Source organism: Frankliniella occidentalis, unplaced genomic scaffold, assembly GCF_000697945.3.
Source record: "Frankliniella occidentalis isolate FOCC.00 unplaced genomic scaffold, Focc_3.1 Scaffold116, whole genome shotgun sequence".
Lineage (NCBI taxonomy): Eukaryota > Metazoa > Arthropoda > Insecta > Thysanoptera > Thripidae > Frankliniella > Frankliniella occidentalis.
In genome coordinates this window covers 224,418-239,568 of record NW_026267244.1, presented here as the reverse complement: position 1 = coordinate 239,568, position 15,151 = coordinate 224,418, and the positions used below count along the sequence as shown (strand labels likewise).

The following is a 15,151-nucleotide window of genomic DNA, read 5'->3' as shown; positions in this document are numbered from 1 at the left end:
GGGGGGTGCAGGACACAAGAGAGAACAGGCTCGTCCGTCGCCACACGGACGGACCGCGGAGCGCACCGCGTCGCACGGCGTCGTCGCCCAGCCCAAGCCCCAAGCCCCAGCCGGGCTCCATCCCGGCCGCGGCGGGTGGGATGGGAACTCAGCTCAGCGAGGGTCGCGGTCGCGGACCGTCGTGCCGCGCGTCGCGTCCGCGAGCCGCGAGGCGGTGGTGCGCCGCTGCTCCGCCGGGGCCGGGGGCCGAGCGGGAGCGGGAGCCAAGGCCTCTCCCGACTTCTCAACAACCAACTATTCCCGGTACTTCCGGCCCACCGCACTTTCGGCCCGGACCGCGCAGCGCAGTGCAAATCCGCCTGGTCAAAATGATGACACGCATGACGATCCGCGGAGCTGGGGTCCGACACACACCAACCAATCAACAATGAATCAACCAACCAATGAATCAATGAATCAACCAACCAACCAATCAACACAGTTTCACACACTTAATCTCCACTTTTTCAATTCCACTACTCTAAGAAAATACATATAAACATGTGTGGGGTTGGGCCACAAAATACAGAGGTGGGCTACATAGAAACTAACAGGGGTACATTCTTCACGATCTCTTTGCCTAAAGAAATGAAGCTGTTAGAAAGGAAGAGGGAAAAAATGACCAGGTGCAGAATTCAGCATAAACAAAATTAAACATGGTCAAAGCATAAAATTGTTTCAATTTCAGAAGATTGAAAACTACTTTTCAATCAGAGAATCACAACAGAAAAATCACCTCAGATTAAAGTTCTAAACAGTCTTCATAACATTAGTTCCTCATATAAAAAAATTCAGAATAATCGAAAAGGAGTGTTGATGAATCAGGGATACATTTCATGCATGCCGATCAGCGAGGAATAGGAACTAATACAGAACTCCGAGGAGATACAACGAGCAAACTTGATCTTCAATATAACAGTATCTGATATGACTATAAAAATTTCATTTCGGTAAAGAATAAGGGTGCACTCTCTCATATTAATATGACCAAATGATAATATGACCTAAATTTTATGGGAAGCTAAAATTTTAAATTGAAGTGGCTTTGTGTACATGATGAACAAGCACAATACTAGCAAACTTGCAGAGTTAGCCGCCCACAAATATGGTTGTGAAGAGAAAACATAAAACCCTGCATTGGCAAATGAATGGAGTACAGTTTTCCAAACATCAAGCTTCTTGGAATTCTACCTTGTTACAACTGTTGACTAACCGGGAGGGTTAGGTTGCATACGAATCAATCTCGAACACGTTAGTGTTGTTTGCCTGGCACGAAGCAAAAAAAAAGCTACGAAGCACTGAGTAGAAACAGACCTAAATCTACGATATCGCGTAAAGAAATTGATAGAAAAACTATAAAAGCTCACCAACGATCTGTTTGCTTGGGCAATATCAAAGCACAACGCCAAAACTTCTTCTCCGCTGGTGCCATAAACATTGCTGATCGCAGCGCTCTCTACGGAACATTTGAGAAGCCTGCGGCGATCAGCGTCGACCGTGCTGCTGCCTACCGTTGCAAATCGAAAACACTGGTTAAGCTGTTAAGCAGGCCGCTTCTGTTCTCGCTGCTGTCAATTCATGTTCCTGAGAAACTACACCCGATTGTGGTTTTAATTTGGCCATGGAACGATGGGACCTTCTATCAGAACGGAACGAGAAGGTACTCCACATTTTTCTCATGTGTCCTTTTAAATAAGGGAACTATCTAAATTTAAAGACCAGGTTAGGGATGTCAAACTTGGTATTCCCAGACCCAACATAAACAAAATATTTTCAATGGGACAAAGTGCTATCAGTTGCCGAGAAATAATTTTTTGGCAACTGTTTCATGATCTTTGAATCAAGTTTTATTATTGTCAGTCCTATTTAGACCTCCTGCTCTTCGTGCTTGGCTCTTCAATTGCTTATTTTAATGTATTTAATATTGTTTGTCTTTCTAAAATTTAGACTAGTTGGGGATTTTTCATGTAGACAAAGTAGTTTGCTGAATAATTTGATAGAAAAGTTTGATTTTGTTCTGGTAGGCTACAACTGGTGTAAATTAAAGTGTCTCTTTATTCTTTTAAAACGTAATTTATTTGTGTTGGTCAAAATCATCAAAATGTTTTATGATTTGTAGATCATGCTGAGATTGATGAATTTAAATATTGTACAAACAATGAGGCTACTTGAGAGGTATCGGAAGATGGGTGCATCTTAGAGTATGTGAGGAACTGACGCCTGTGGCGTCCCAATTGAGCTGCAGTTAGTTTGTTTCCATTAAGCATAACATTTAAGTTGTGGTGTCCTGGAATCTTTACATCTCCTTCCAAACCCAGGTTCTGAGCAGACAGTATGACCTGAAAAAAATAGATATTGGTTCTAAAATCATGTTGCCTTGTTTTGAAAACCAAAGTATCAGTTTTAAGTGTGCTGGAAAGACTACCATAACAATTTCTTGAGTTATTCGGTCTAGCTCATGAAGGTAATTAGTAGCAGACAATGGAGCCTGGAACCCCAAACCAAGTAAAAGAGAACGATATATTAGTTTATAAAACATACCATCATGCTTCATTTTCATGCATAAAACAATCACACCAATTTTCATTTGGTCCTGACACTGTAATGTTGCTGGAATACAAACATTTTGTGTTGATAGGTTTGGAGGTGGTGGCTTCCGATCAAATAAGGCACTGGCAAGTTTTTCAACGGGTAAATTGTCCTCAGCTTGCACAACAACAAGAGGGCTGTCCCACCTATTTCGATTATCAGGAGCCTCATAGCGCATGACCAATGCATCAAAAGTTTCTCTTGTGTACTTTTCATTACCTGAGCCTGAAATACAATCAATATTTATTAACTTCGTTAACACCATTACTGTTTTGTGATAGAATGCAATTCAAAATACCAACATTTGTCACTTTCTCTAGATGTGTTAAATTCCCAAGCCACAGTAGGGGATGTTTCACAATGGAGTGTACACTGCGTTGTTTTACTACTTTTGGACATACAGTAAATTTCGTAACGATAACCTGCCAAATCCATAATCAAGATTAAGGGTTAAATTTTAATTTTAAAACAGACCTCAGACCATATTTATACCTTTTATATAATTAGCTGCGTCCATGATAACAACTGTATCTGGGCCTATAAGTCTGCAAGAAATATTTTATTATCGGTATGTTGCATAGAAATAGAGATAAAAGGCGGCCCAAGAATATGTTTTCTCTGCACCTTTGCACTTGAGATTTAATGATGCTGCGTATCTCTTTTTCCTTTGAAGAATCTGCCAAATAGTTTTAAAATAAGATCATTTATTAGAATTGCTCATAGAGAAAATATCCCATACAACTGAAAACTTATTTTCGTTTTTCTTAATTATTACCAAGGTAGAGGGCATTTTTATTTATATTTGAAGACGTGATAACCTCATTTTCACTGACAACATGCACTGTCTTTTTTAGCTCCTTCTCTAGATACTCCTTAAGTTGAGAAGCACGAGTGGTTTTTCCCGATGCGGGAATCCCTGTTATAACCACTAGAGGCATGTTGTCAGTAGATTCTAAATGAACAAACCTAAAACTATTTTTTTTTCAGTTGTTTAGATTCGGAGCAGTCTGTACATGCCTTTCTGCAGGCTGACCAGGTTGGGTTAGGTTGTGCTGTCACTGAACGTTTCTGTGATTGGCTGACATCGGGCCCATCTCCCTGTGTGATTGGTTGAAGCTTGTTGACGTCACTCCCTTCCCTTCCCTGCCTTTGCCCTCTCCCGCTTCCACCCCCACTCTTACCGGAGGTTACCCCAGGTTCCCGGGACCGGACAAATCAATATCTTAAGAAGAGAAAGAGAAATGTTTGTAGTTTCCTCAGTGTCTTCCCCGTAAACTATACCACACACAGATTACTTCTTCAATTTAAGGTTGAATCTGTATGTTACTTAATCATTCAAGGGAACACGATTTATGCTTTATATCACCTTATTGCTCATTATTTATTGTTACAGGGAATTCTACCTATGTCAATAAGTCATTGTTAAACGCAGAAGCAGGATGAAGAGGACATACATATGTCACATTATCCAACTTAAACAAGCATTTCTTGTGATCAATAATTTCAAGAAAGTGAGTGACTACTTAAATCTTACATGTTGAAAGGTTTAAATTTGCACTAGTATTCACGAACAAATTCTTCCTTTTTCTTCCAACAGCAGCGAGTAATGGAACCTGATCATGAGGACTCACTGGAAACCTCGTCTGACTCAGGATCTTCATTATCTATACTAGAACTACCCCCAGAAGTTATGTATTTAATTTTCTCTCACTGCGATGTCTCTCATCTTTTCACATCTGTGCAGTATGTCTGCAGTCGTTGGCATGAACTGCTTCAAGCTGTCCATGTTTGGAAAGGCAGAAGACTTGTTTTTGGCAGAGATATGCCTTGTCATCAGTTAATGAGTTACATTCGTTGCGCACCAAGTGTCGATGCTATTTCATATACATATACTTCATGTCACAGATATGTTCCCTGCTTAATCAAAAATTGTTTTAATCTTTCTTGGCTTAAATTACATGGGGACTTTTTTGTTCCTTATGGTGCATTGAAGAATCTCACAAACTTAAAGCACCTTGATTTAGATTTAAGATGGAAATTTGAGAAGAAACATGACCATGATCCAAATTTAACAGGTATCTCTTCAGTGTCATCTCTTCGAACTCTTATAGTAAGGAACTTCAATTATCATGAAAGATTTGTGATTGACTGCATTAGCAACTGCCCAAATTTACAACATATTTACATGACAAAAGTAGAGACTCTAGAAGTTTATGTGGATCCTGAAAAAATGGAAAATGAAAGATCAGAAAACTGCCTAAAAACAGTGTATGTCTTCGCAGCTCAAAATGTTGGTAGAGAACTTTTAAATTTGGTAGCAAAACCACAGTATCGTCGCCTACGTAATCTTGTTATAAAGCCTAATGAGTACACAGATGAAGATTTTACTACTACATTATTCTATGATAGGTTTCCAGAAATATTGACTCTTGATATTGGCTATTCAAATTTAGTTACTGACAAATCTATGCCTCTGTTGGTTGACTGCTGTCCCAAACTAGTTAATTTATGCTTAAGCCGATGTAACATTGGGGATGAGACTGTAAAACTTTTTCTCAAAAAACTACCTCACTTAGAAAGACTTAATCTACATGGCACTATGGTAACTTCAGATCTTTTACATCATTTCCCATCATCATTCCCAAATTTGAAAGCTCTGAATTTTTGTGCTTGTAGATTTGTCCATCAATATAATGTTTTGCCATTGCTCGATGCTCTTCCAAATCTAATGATTCTGGATCGTAGGGGAGACTTCTTAGGTGGTAATAGAGTTAGCAAAATTATGTGGCCTTTCCTCCCAGTGAGAAATGCTTTGGCATAGGGTAACTCTTTTCTTGTTAAGTGCCATACCATAACATTACTTACTGTAATTTTTTTTTAAATTGTGGTCTTAATTTATACAATTGTTATGTGCACCTCTTGTTTTCAAAAAACAACAAAATCTACCTTTGGTAGAATAATATTACTCTCAGTGCGAAATGAATTTTTTGTCTAAACTTGTGCCTCATTTCGACTTACGACATCGTTTCGACATCTTTAAAAATGTATTTCGCACTGGGCTGAGTGTAGCACTATGTGAATGTTTTGTTACTTATTCAACCCTTGTTATATCTAAAGTAATTACTACCAGTACTATTGCCTCTTATTTATCCTCATGAACTCAACTTGAACCTTAGACGTTAGTGATCAGAGAATAATTACCTCCAAGCTTTGTCTAATAGGAGTACCAACTCAAGAAAATTCACAACAAATAAGAACTAGATTTTATTTTCTCCCAAGTGGAATTCCGTTGAGGATTCCAAAACAAAAAAACAATACAAGGTGTGTACAGTTCTATACATTTTAAATGATCACACGTTTCTTAAGTAATCCCTTCAACACGGCATTTTGCTTTGAAATTTCTAATAATTTAGTCATAAAGAAACAAGTTAGAAGTATGGTTAAAAATGATCTGAATCCCAATTAAAAGTATTTTATTGCAGGTTTCATTCTGTACAAAGCAATTGGCAATGACTTAAGACATTGCTATAATTCACTAATGGTGGTGCTCAAATAACTTTGAACTACACACGCTTGAGGAAAAATTCATATTATACACGGTTTACAGTGGTTCCTTTTTCTGCAGTTTAAACCAGTAACCACAAGCGCATCGTTTAGATTCATTCTGCCTAAGCCACATCCAGACGACAGATTCAGAATCCTCTTCGCATATACAGCCTACAAGACGCTCATGGTTACATGACAAGACAACTTGTGGTTGGTCCTTGGTGCAAGCGCCACGCTTCACAACAGACACATCGAATGGATCCTGCGGAAGATACCTTGTTTAGGGGGCTGGACTAACAAAATTATAACAAGTGGCAGTGAAAAACTCACATCATTTCCTGCCAGTTCAGCAATCAGTTGCTTCTTTTCTATGCCACTGGCATGTTCCAGGGGGTTAGGAGTATCTGAAAGCGAAACAAGAATTAGTGAACACACTTGACAGATACCACTTCAAAGATGGTAGAGCCACCTCTACAGTTGTTACATAAAAACTTAACAATGTCACATTTTTAACAAATTATGCAGATGTGAGGGACTATACTGTGGTCAAGTTGATTAATAAAACGGTCTCATCAGAAATGTCAGGAACTTAAATTCTGTATGGAGTGTTTGAAGACCTTAGTAAAGTTATAATTAGAGTGTTGTTAAATGTAATATGCAACCATTCCTTAAGATTTTTGCCTGCTGATTACAAGAATTTAAGAAAAAAACTCAATTTGCATATCCAAAAAATGTAAATTTACCTATATGATAGATGGCACTTATGAATAACAGTGTAGCATAAGGGATTTGGATCTGTAGTGCTAGAACCCCTAGCAATGGGTCAAACAGGACAACTTGACCAAATCTGATACACGGAATGTCGACGGACTTGTCGCATAGTGGAGCGTTCGGGAATTGTCATTACATTTACTAGGGGTGATAGAATGAAAACTCCACTTTAGGGATAGCAAATATATTTGTGGGATCACGAGATAAAAGGTTATGGCTCGACACCGTCACAATTGAGACCTTCGCCCGTGCACTAGTGTAAAACACCCGTACTCACAGTCCGTGTTTGCGAACAGACGACTCATAGGTGATGTCGTGGAAGCTGTCGAAAATGATCGACGGGCTAACGAAACCAAGACCCTTTGAAGAGCCATTATTTTTTCCTTCCTGTTCGATTGACCTGCGATTCACTAGGAAGGGTCTTCATGCGCCAACTTGGACGCGAGAGAGCAGCACTGTCCACAAAGTAGCAGAAGAATCATTGACCGTGTCTTCTGTAGATTGTCAACTTTCTATGCGAAGAGTACTGAAGTCATGTCATTTTCCTCCGATGCTGTAGAACTTTACTTTCTAAATCTAGAGCTGTGCGGCATACTGAAATACAATCTTTAATAATTGCATTAAGTTATTATTTCGATTATTTTTCCGGGCTTTTACTGCAAATCCACCGCCCTGTAGGTGGCGCTTATTTTGCTCAAGTTCGATCGTCACACTACATTTACTTAAGGCTGTGAGGAAGTCAAACCGACACCTTCTTCCGGGTGCGCACTCAACGTCCCTTTCACGCTTTCGCATGGCAAGGTAAACGCAGTGGAAATTGTTCTGTGGTCGGGCTTATTTTAAGCTCACATATTATGTTCCTTCTGTAAACTAGTGTTCGCTCCTGGGTGGATTAATTTTACGAATCTTGTCTTGACCTATTTTTAAGTTCATTGTAAGTCTTAACTTTCGGTTTAGTACGATGTTTACGGATGATAGTTGCGGTATCAGCCGTGCCGACACACCACTGACACGTTTTAACCTCTCTCGGCGTTTATATTTCCATAAGATAACGTGATGTCTAACTTCTTTGGCCATTTAACTTGCTGCGGTTTTATTAAGGGTCTTTTTCTCTATTGTTTTTTATAAGTTGTGTTTGGCATTTAACTTATCCATGTAGAGGTTAAGTCATGTTCTTATTTTTCCGACCTGACGCATTCTTTGTGTACTTACCGTCTTCTTATCATTACTCTCAACCAAGTCACCACATTTTACCAAAATCATTCGTTTTTCTCCTTTTTAGATGTTCGCGTCAGGAGCCAAGATCTTGAAGCCGGGCGGCGCTGAGCCCGATGCATTCGAAACTTCCATCTCCCAAGCTCTTCTGGAGCTGGAGATGAACAGTGACCTGAAGGCTCAACTGCGTGAGCTGCACATTACCAAGGCTAAGGAAATTGAGCTGAATGGCAAAAAGGTAAGTTTTCTGGCTGACCAGATTGCTCTGCACTGTGTTAGTTTATTTCCTTTAAAAACGGTATACTTCCTTGACCTTTACTTCGCTACCCATTTGCATCTAGATCTCAGTACCTGAAGTGTCAATTGTTGTAGTCTTCATGTTCTTGCTTGTGACACTTGGTTTCTCTTGTTTCAGTCCATCATCATATATGTGCCTATTCCTCAGCTGAAGCTCTTCCAAAAAATCCAAACTAGGCTGGTTAGGGAGCTTGAAAAGAAATTCAGTGGCAAGCATGTTGTATTCTGTGGTGAGAGAAAGATCTTGCCTAAGCCTACCCGTAAGACCCGCACCAAGAACAAGCAGAAGCGACCCAGGAGGTAAGTTGCTTTGTTTGGTGCCTGTGCCATTGATTTTGGATTACTTCACTGACATTATTCCTCCTCTGTAGCCGTACCCTTACTGCTGTCTACGATGCCATTCTTGAGGATCTGGTCTTCCCAGCTGAAATTGTTGGAAAGCGCATCCGAGTGAAGCTTGATGGATCCCAGCTCATCAAAGTGCACCTTGACAAGAACCAGCAAACTAATATTGAGCACAAGGTAAATGACTACTGACCATTATAGGGAATCATGACCTGGCCAATGATGCATCCACTTAACTTTGACAACTAATGAAAGTATGCAATTTTTTTCGTCACTACCTCTGAGGCTGGTCAATCTCAATTCCCTTTGTTACCTGTCAATCTATGATTATTTATTGTGCACTGATTCATTTGATGTTTACTTACTTCGTCACTACCACTGAGATTGAAGTTGTTGCCAAAATTTATAAAAGTAACCAAATTGCTGTTCTAATTGCTTGGTTTCTTTCTCTTTCCAGGTTGACACTTTTGCTTCAGTATATAAGAAGCTAACTGGAAGGGAGGTGTCATTTGAGTTCCCTGAACCTTACTTGTAAATGTTTCTACCACTCTATTAAATTGAAAAAAAAAAGACCAAAAATCAACTTACTTTTATTTTATTTATAAACCTTAAACTCAAATACAAATTATATTGGCACAACAAATAGCCTTTATAAACAAAAGTAAACAATACTAATATTGGTAACTTGCCATAACTTAAAGCACAAATTTAGCTTACATTACTTGAATGGCAAGAAGTGGTTTTGAAAACTTGTTTCAATATCATGCTTGCTTGGTATTGTACCTTATATGACTCTCCAGAACCTGTGTTCACAAACAATGAGGTCCCAATGCTGCTGTTGCCCAGGGCGTCATACCATAATGACATGCCTAACAGTAACGCATCAGAATGAAAATAAAATTGCAATTATAATGCATTTTTGAAGGGTTGAGAAAACGAAGTATTCACATGTATAATGCTTCAAAAACGCTTGTAAACTGCAATTTTATTCTGTTTCATGCAGTTTCATCACAAGTTACATTACGATGCCCTGCTGTTGCCTATGTGGCTTAAGAATAATGTGGGTTGTCCTCATACCAGAAAGATCACAGTGGGGTAAACTCATTTTGAAACTAAAGATATATTACTCCATGGTGCTAGATTTTCAATCTACTTGTTAAAAACAAAATTTACAGTATATATCTATATAAAATAAGTCAAGAATATCACATTCAGAGAAATAAAACAAACATACAGCCTCCTCTCATTATAAATAAATGCTTTGAAGAATATGAAATAGGAATGAGTCCAAATATTCACTAGTTACAGGAATAAAACATGGAGAAACCACAACACCTTAGTTCTTATCTGTACCAGGTTCTATGGGGAATGGAGATTCAGCTTCTGCAACTGGTTCAACAGAAGGGCTATCCAATATCTCACTACTTTGTGGTTTTGCAACTGTTTCAGATATTGTATTCTTCACAGGTGTATTCTGTGTTGCTGCTGATAAGTAATTGTATGGCACTAGGCCTATTTGTGGACTTCCCTCAACTTTTCCCAGAAGCCAACCTATAAGAACCAGTTTAATAATTAGATAAATTTTTCTATGAAGATGAACAAGGATTACTCTCATTCAAACAGTGTGAAGAACATACCTTGTAATTCCTTGCGTTGGAAAGAAGCAGGAGCAATATGAACTCTTTGGCCTGGGTAGAAGCTCAACTCATCCTCAGTTTGAGCTGTGAAGCCATACATAGCAATGGCAGGAGTACCAGGCCTCTGATCAGGATTCCATGACTCATTCTGGGGGCCTATAATAAATAAAATAAAATAATTAAATTTATTCTGAGAGATTTCCATAATTTTAAGAAACAAATTTATAAACGTTGAGAAAGATAAAAGCAACACTAACCAGCTTCTGTGCTCTCCACAGAACTGTTGAGGGAACTCATGAGTTTAAAAATAAGGTATGGTCCACTGAACACAATACCCATAAACATCAAAATAGGCCAGGAAGACTTTGGCTTTCCAGCTGCAGTTGCCATCTCTTCTCCAGCTGCTTGTACAGCTGCTTGCCACAGCTGATCCTGACTCGGGTTTTCACGCCGTAGACCTGAAATAAAAGAGGAAGATGACAGTCAACAATTTCAGCCAACATTATCAGAATAACTCTTTCACATTAAAATGGTTACTATGCTGGACCTACCTAATAAGTAGAGAACTTTCTTGTAGAGCCAAATGAATGCTCTGAAGAAAGCTATTGATGAGAAAAATTGTCCCAGCAAAGATCTAAGGCGGCCAAAATTTTCAGCAACCCCAAGAACAGCACGAAATGATGTATAAACAGCATTGAATGTTGAATCTAGCATCATGCTTACTGAGTGGAAAGCTTGAACAAGTGACTCAATAGATTGAAATGCAGGTCTCGAACTCTCTTCTGCTAACTGAATAAACCTGCTTTCTGGGTCATGAGGATTTGGCGCTCCATATCTATTCATACCATAACCATATCCATAGGAGTTAAATCCTCCATAGCCACCCATGCCACCCATACCGTAAGATCCTAAGCCTCCATAACTCCCATATCCACCGTATCCACCATATCCACCATAACTCCCATATCCACCAGCAAGACCGCCATAAGGTGAACTTGAGTATGGTAATGACATCCGAGATCTGTCAAAAACATGGAAATATCAGAGGATAATCTAATTGACATTTATTCAAAGGCTAAATTGATGCGCTCTTGGTTTCTCACCTAAGTCCAGTTGTCTGACTAGGACCTGAGACGCCATGTGCCCTTCTAGGTGGAGGAGGAGGCCTCTGAGGATTCGTAGATGGTTGCAGATACGTAGCCCCTCCTGGTAGAGTTGAGCTTGGAGATGAGCTATGTAGGAGCGGAGGTCCACTGTCAAACATATTGAACTCTTAATAAAATTGTGTACCTAAGGGCTGTCAAAAAACAAGAGTCACAGTCCACTTTGCAAACGTCAGGTGCGACAATAACTTATAATAATCATTGTAGTAAAAGCACACAACCAAAGCAAAATAACCTCAAATTTCCATGTAAAGGTAAAATAAAACTGATACTACTTTATACTTAATAGATTTTCAATCACAGTATGTTAAATTTTAACTCGTACCTTTGCATAACAAAACGGCGCCCTGCTGTGTTGATTTGGGCTGGATACCTATTTACTGGCCCGCCTTCCCATGGCTTCGGTGGAGGTTGCATTTTTAAAATATTTCTGAACTTGGAACAAACATAAAACTCATCAATGCATTCGTTTTACCACACTCGGATTATTCAGTGACAACTAGGTTCAGGGTTCAGAGAGGAGACTAGTCATTTCCATGGTCAGGTCAGGACAACTTCCTCCTTTCTGCTTTCTTAATCACAACCTGCGACGTGCAAGTGTAAATAAGAATGACAGCTGAAAATAATGCCCATCGTCTGCTGCAATTTTAACACCAACTACCAACTATTCGAAACAAAAAGAATAATGTTTACTTTCTATGCTCCGTTGGACTTGGAATTGACCCAAAAACTTGATTGTCATTTTCTTTTTTCGGATTTATTTCAATTCATATCTTTAAAAAATCAATTTTACTGACAGTATTGTCGCGTAGGTTTTGCCGTTGTCTTTGCTGGTACTGAAACGTTTTCTAACCTAACCTTAACTCATGTGATGTGTATCTCCAATTTCATTTATATAGAGCGAGTAAAAGTTATTCCTGTCGCTACTTTCAACTAAGTGCTAATTGTACAAAAAGAAACAAGCAATACACTGAAATATTTTAATCTGACTAGTAATTGTTGGTGTTCGTCTAAGATGGGAACTTCATTTTGGAATGATTTTGATTTGAAACCACCTCCAACTTTCACTTCCAAATTACCATCTTCTGACGTTTGTAAGTTAAATTATACTGTGCTTATTGTTGATGAATAATTACTACTAGTAGTTTTGCACTATTACATTCTTTCATTTGTAATAATCAATAATATATTTTGTTGCAGCGCACTCAAGTTTGCGGAAGCTTTCTGATGTTTTCTGGGACGCTTTGACCCTACTGCAAAATCAGCAGGCACTGTCCACAGAGGCTGCTACTTTGTCTCGTCTTATATATCGCATGAAGAATTTGTTCCATGGCGACAAGGGATTTAAAACTATTGAGAAGGTATTAATTTTCTGATGTCTACATGTTAATTTGTTGTTATTTGTTGAAGGATCTCTTACACTCATCATGTTTTTAGAAGAACCAACAAAATATCAGTCTAAATGCGTGCAAATTGGCTTTAAATGTTGTGAGGGAGATGCCTAAACTGTTTGAAATGTGAAACAGAATGATGTCAATCACTGGTTCTGGTCCTGGTTGACTTACCTATATCTTAAACCTGAAGAGCATAAATGCTCTATTAAGAGTTTTGAATCTTTGAGAACTCTGTAACAGAAAATGTCTTGTTCGTTTAACAGATCAACCACTGCCTCCGGCATTATCTTTCATTGAACCTTGTTCCAATGTATGACAACATTTTTCGCACAATACCTTGGGACTGCTCTGAGAAAGAAATTTACTGTCCTACTAGACAGATGCTGGAATATGTTCTATTGCGCACACAAGGACTTGCGGCTTTACTATGCAGAATAGTGCACACATGTCTTGAGGGGGCATTTCTTTTTAAGAGTCGAATGAGTTCTGGTCATCATTGGCATGTTTCTTTACTATGCTTGGGAGTAATTAGCCGCATTTGGTAAGGATGAATTCTTGTTTTTCTTCTATGAAATTTATTTTAATCAAGTGTTAATGAAAATGGTTTTCTCTCCTTGCAAACACTTCAGGGCACTAGCTAAGCATATATTTGAGGCTTGTGTCAAATGGTATAATGTCATGTTACCATTCCTAAAGATATTTCAACCAAATGGCCCAACTTGGCTTTCAGAGGGCTATATTTTTCCTCCTGATCTCACAAAGTGGTTAGATGTGTCTTGGATGGAAGCACCTATTCCATCAAATGAAAAGTATGTCATTAGCTATCTAATTATGAATGGTGTGTCTTCTCATTGCCTTTACACTCCTTAATTTTACATAATTATTGATTTGGGATATGTTTCTGGTTTATTTTTGTTGCAGGATAATTAATTTTCATGGTGGGAACAACAACACATCATTTGAAGACAATGATGAAGTTACTTCACTTTCTAACCACATTACTCCAAAAATTCAGTCCATCAGTGATGATGTTGGAGGTCAGTGTGTTTCATATATATTCTGCTCATTTAGACCTTAAAAATAGAGACCAGCTAACAGCTATTTATTCATATTGCAGTGTCCATATCTCGCAGCTCTTTGTCTACAATATCTCGCTCTAAAGCTGATGTAAAACTTAGTGATACCAATACCGAAGAAAGTAGAAGTCTTGCAAATGCAGAAGAAAACTTTCATGGAAGTGCTAATGTTTCCTTTCAGGAGGATAAGTCTGCTAAAGCCAAACTCAAACCTAAGAAGAGAAAACTTGGTCAATCTACATCAAAAAATGAACAGGAATGTAAAATACCTATCCTTGACAATGGTGATCATGAGACAGAAATTAACAGTCGTGTTTCTATTGGGGATCAGAAAAATTCTACTGCTGTTAAATCAAAGAAGGTTTCCAAAAGAGAGTTCCCATTAATTATATCCCAGAGTGACGTTCAAAATATTTTGAATAGTGAAACAAAGAGGCGTTCCTTAACAAGTTCTTTGGATGATCAACAGTGGGCATTGTTAAGAAATTTAGTCAGTAAGCTAAACTTCAAACTCAAGAAAACTCAAGAAGAAAAGAAGAAACATCAAATATTGGAACAGATTAGAAAGGCATTCAAAATAGCATTGTCTTGATCTTGACCTATTGTTTGTGATCTAATTCCCCTTTGTGATATCAGAACTTTAGCCTAATAAATGAGTTAAGTTTACAACGACCCTGGCCACTTCCTTCCCCAGGAGCTCTGTGGATTACTCGGGTGGGCACCAGCCGGCGCCCGCCGAGCCCCTGGTGGGTATGCAGCTCAGCGCGCACGAGTGTGGCGGGGCTGCATACCTGCCGATCGCCAGACGCTCTGCCGCTTGGCTAGGTCGGCTGGGCGGGGCCGGGCCGGGCCGCCATCGCCTTGCCGTCCTCATCTTCGACGCCGCGGACCTAGAGCTAGCCTAGAGTCCCAGCGAATGGAGGTACCTTTTCGGCCCTCAAGGCAGGCCACAGTTAATCTAGAAATGCGGAAGGAACACGCTGTCTGGGTATCGGGACGAGGAGGCTGGCCGGGCCCGTGCAGACGGCCCCGGCTGGCAGAGAGCCACCATGCGGGGTTCTCTCTTTTTCTCTCGGGAC

General features: G+C 39.3%; 7 protein-coding genes across 12 annotated transcripts in view; 3 read left to right on the top strand and 4 right to left on the bottom strand.

Moving 5' to 3' along the window:
- LOC113207952 (paired amphipathic helix protein Sin3a) overlaps positions 1-1,540 on the bottom strand; it is a 21,722-nt gene extending 20,182 nt beyond the window's left edge. Inside the window, exon 1 of one of the 2 annotated variants that reach the window (XM_026424728.2) lies at positions 1,407-1,540. The gene's annotated coding sequence lies outside the window, so the exon portion shown is untranslated. Of the gene's footprint in view, positions 1-1,230; positions 1,254-1,406 lie in introns of those variants that run through there. The other variant, XM_052270295.1, reaches the window with a different exon arrangement.
- On the top strand, positions 1,538-5,760 carry LOC113207955 (uncharacterized). 3 transcript variants are annotated; one of them, XM_026424732.2, is made up of 3 exons: positions 1,538-1,699; positions 4,022-4,139; positions 4,226-5,760. In XM_026424732.2, exons 2-3 carry the CDS (start codon positions 4,068-4,070, stop codon positions 5,447-5,449), a joined length of 1,296 nt encoding a protein of 431 aa, XP_026280517.1. In that variant the 5' UTR covers positions 1,538-1,699; positions 4,022-4,067; the 3' UTR covers positions 5,450-5,760. The 3 variants fall into 3 exon arrangements, with proteins under 3 accessions (XP_026280517.1, XP_026280518.1, XP_026280519.1); XM_026424733.2 differs by lacking the exon at positions 1,538-1,699 and adding an exon at positions 3,797-3,946; XM_026424734.2 differs by lacking the exon at positions 1,538-1,699 and adding an exon at positions 3,810-3,937.
- Positions 2,093-3,690, bottom strand: LOC113207958 (protein KTI12 homolog). Its single transcript, XM_026424738.2, has 7 exons — positions 3,404-3,690; positions 3,253-3,304; positions 3,121-3,173; positions 2,931-3,050; positions 2,663-2,853; positions 2,465-2,527; positions 2,093-2,378 (listed from the first exon to the last, which is right to left on the bottom strand). The coding sequence occupies exons 1-7, from the start codon at positions 3,564-3,566 to the stop codon at positions 2,160-2,162; spliced, it is 861 nt and encodes a 286-aa protein (XP_026280523.1). The 5' UTR covers positions 3,567-3,690; the 3' UTR covers positions 2,093-2,159.
- A 119-nt stretch (positions 5,761-5,879) lies between the features above and the next one.
- Positions 5,880-7,412, bottom strand: LOC113207960 (cytochrome c oxidase subunit 5B, mitochondrial). Its single transcript, XM_026424741.2, has 3 exons — positions 7,223-7,412; positions 6,505-6,578; positions 5,880-6,436 (listed from the first exon to the last, which is right to left on the bottom strand). The coding sequence occupies exons 1-3, from the start codon at positions 7,317-7,319 to the stop codon at positions 6,230-6,232; spliced, it is 378 nt and encodes a 125-aa protein (XP_026280526.1). The 5' UTR covers positions 7,320-7,412; the 3' UTR covers positions 5,880-6,229.
- A 175-nt stretch (positions 7,413-7,587) lies between these two features.
- LOC113207959 (40S ribosomal protein S7) lies at positions 7,588-9,385 on the top strand. 2 transcript variants are annotated; one of them, XM_026424739.2, is made up of 5 exons: positions 7,588-7,746; positions 8,228-8,398; positions 8,576-8,757; positions 8,829-8,979; positions 9,260-9,385. In XM_026424739.2, the coding sequence occupies exons 2-5, from the start codon at positions 8,228-8,230 to the stop codon at positions 9,335-9,337; spliced, it is 582 nt and encodes a 193-aa protein (XP_026280524.1). In that variant the 5' UTR covers positions 7,588-7,746; the 3' UTR covers positions 9,338-9,385. The 2 variants fall into 2 exon arrangements, with proteins under 2 accessions (XP_026280524.1, XP_026280525.1); XM_026424740.2 differs by having other exon boundaries at positions 7,717-7,879.
- Positions 9,382-12,165, bottom strand: LOC113207956 (probable peroxisomal membrane protein PEX13). The gene is made up of 6 exons (XM_026424736.2): positions 11,928-12,165; positions 11,543-11,692; positions 10,991-11,460; positions 10,697-10,897; positions 10,440-10,595; positions 9,382-10,353 (listed from the first exon to the last, which is right to left on the bottom strand). Exons 1-6 carry the CDS (start codon positions 12,017-12,019, stop codon positions 10,139-10,141), a joined length of 1,284 nt encoding a protein of 427 aa, XP_026280521.1. The 5' UTR covers positions 12,020-12,165; the 3' UTR covers positions 9,382-10,138.
- Positions 12,166-12,271: 106 nt separating this feature from the next.
- On the top strand, positions 12,272-14,744 carry LOC113207954 (uncharacterized). 2 transcript variants are annotated; one of them, XM_026424731.2, is made up of 7 exons: positions 12,272-12,410; positions 12,502-12,696; positions 12,803-12,963; positions 13,260-13,537; positions 13,626-13,805; positions 13,918-14,033; positions 14,114-14,744. In XM_026424731.2, the coding sequence occupies exons 2-7, from the start codon at positions 12,618-12,620 to the stop codon at positions 14,662-14,664; spliced, it is 1,365 nt and encodes a 454-aa protein (XP_026280516.1). In that variant the 5' UTR covers positions 12,272-12,410; positions 12,502-12,617; the 3' UTR covers positions 14,665-14,744. The 2 variants fall into 2 exon arrangements, with proteins under 2 accessions (XP_026280516.1, XP_052126256.1); XM_052270296.1 differs by lacking the exon at positions 12,272-12,410 and having other exon boundaries at positions 12,426-12,696.
- Positions 14,745-15,151: the final 407 nt, after the last annotated feature.

Coding starts and splice junctions, on each gene's coding strand:
- LOC113207958 (XM_026424738.2), bottom strand. CDS start 3,566: ATGCCTCTAGTGGTTATAACAGGGATTCCCGCATCGGGAAAAACCACT. Junction 2,528..2,662: donor CAAACCTATCAACACAAAAT/GTTTGTATTCCA, acceptor TTGGGGTTCCAG/GCTCCATTGTCTGCTACTAA. Junction 2,379..2,464: donor TAACTCAAGAAATTGTTATG/GTAGTCTTTCCA, acceptor TATTTTTTTCAG/GTCATACTGTCTGCTCAGAA.
- LOC113207955 (XM_026424732.2), top strand. CDS start 4,068: ATGAAGAGGACATACATATGTCACATTATCCAACTTAAACAAGCATTT. Junction 4,140..4,225: donor TGATCAATAATTTCAAGAAA/GTGAGTGACTAC, acceptor TTCTTCCAACAG/CAGCGAGTAATGGAACCTGA.
- LOC113207960 (XM_026424741.2), bottom strand. CDS start 7,319: ATGGCTCTTCAAAGGGTCTTGGTTTCGTTAGCCCGTCGATCATTTTCG. Junction 6,579..7,222: donor TCTGTTCGCAAACACGGACT/GTGAGTACGGGT, acceptor TTTCGCTTTCAG/ATACTCCTAACCCCCTGGAA. Junction 6,437..6,504: donor CTGAACTGGCAGGAAATGAT/GTGAGTTTTTCA, acceptor TATCTTCCGCAG/GATCCATTCGATGTGTCTGT.
- LOC113207959 (XM_026424739.2), top strand. CDS start 8,228: ATGTTCGCGTCAGGAGCCAAGATCTTGAAGCCGGGCGGCGCTGAGCCC. Junction 8,399..8,575: donor TTGAGCTGAATGGCAAAAAG/GTAAGTTTTCTG, acceptor CTCTTGTTTCAG/TCCATCATCATATATGTGCC. Junction 8,758..8,828: donor AAGCAGAAGCGACCCAGGAG/GTAAGTTGCTTT, acceptor CCTCCTCTGTAG/CCGTACCCTTACTGCTGTCT.
- LOC113207956 (XM_026424736.2), bottom strand. CDS start 12,019: ATGCAACCTCCACCGAAGCCATGGGAAGGCGGGCCAGTAAATAGGTAT. Junction 11,693..11,927: donor CGCCGTTTTGTTATGCAAAG/GTACGAGTTAAA, acceptor TATGTTTGACAG/TGGACCTCCGCTCCTACATA. Junction 10,354..10,439: donor CCAACGCAAGGAATTACAAG/GTATGTTCTTCA, acceptor TGGTTCTTATAG/GTTGGCTTCTGGGAAAAGTT.
- LOC113207954 (XM_026424731.2), top strand. CDS start 12,618: ATGGGAACTTCATTTTGGAATGATTTTGATTTGAAACCACCTCCAACT. Junction 13,806..13,917: donor CCTATTCCATCAAATGAAAA/GTATGTCATTAG, acceptor TTTTTGTTGCAG/GATAATTAATTTTCATGGTG. Junction 14,034..14,113: donor CATCAGTGATGATGTTGGAG/GTCAGTGTGTTT, acceptor TTCATATTGCAG/TGTCCATATCTCGCAGCTCT.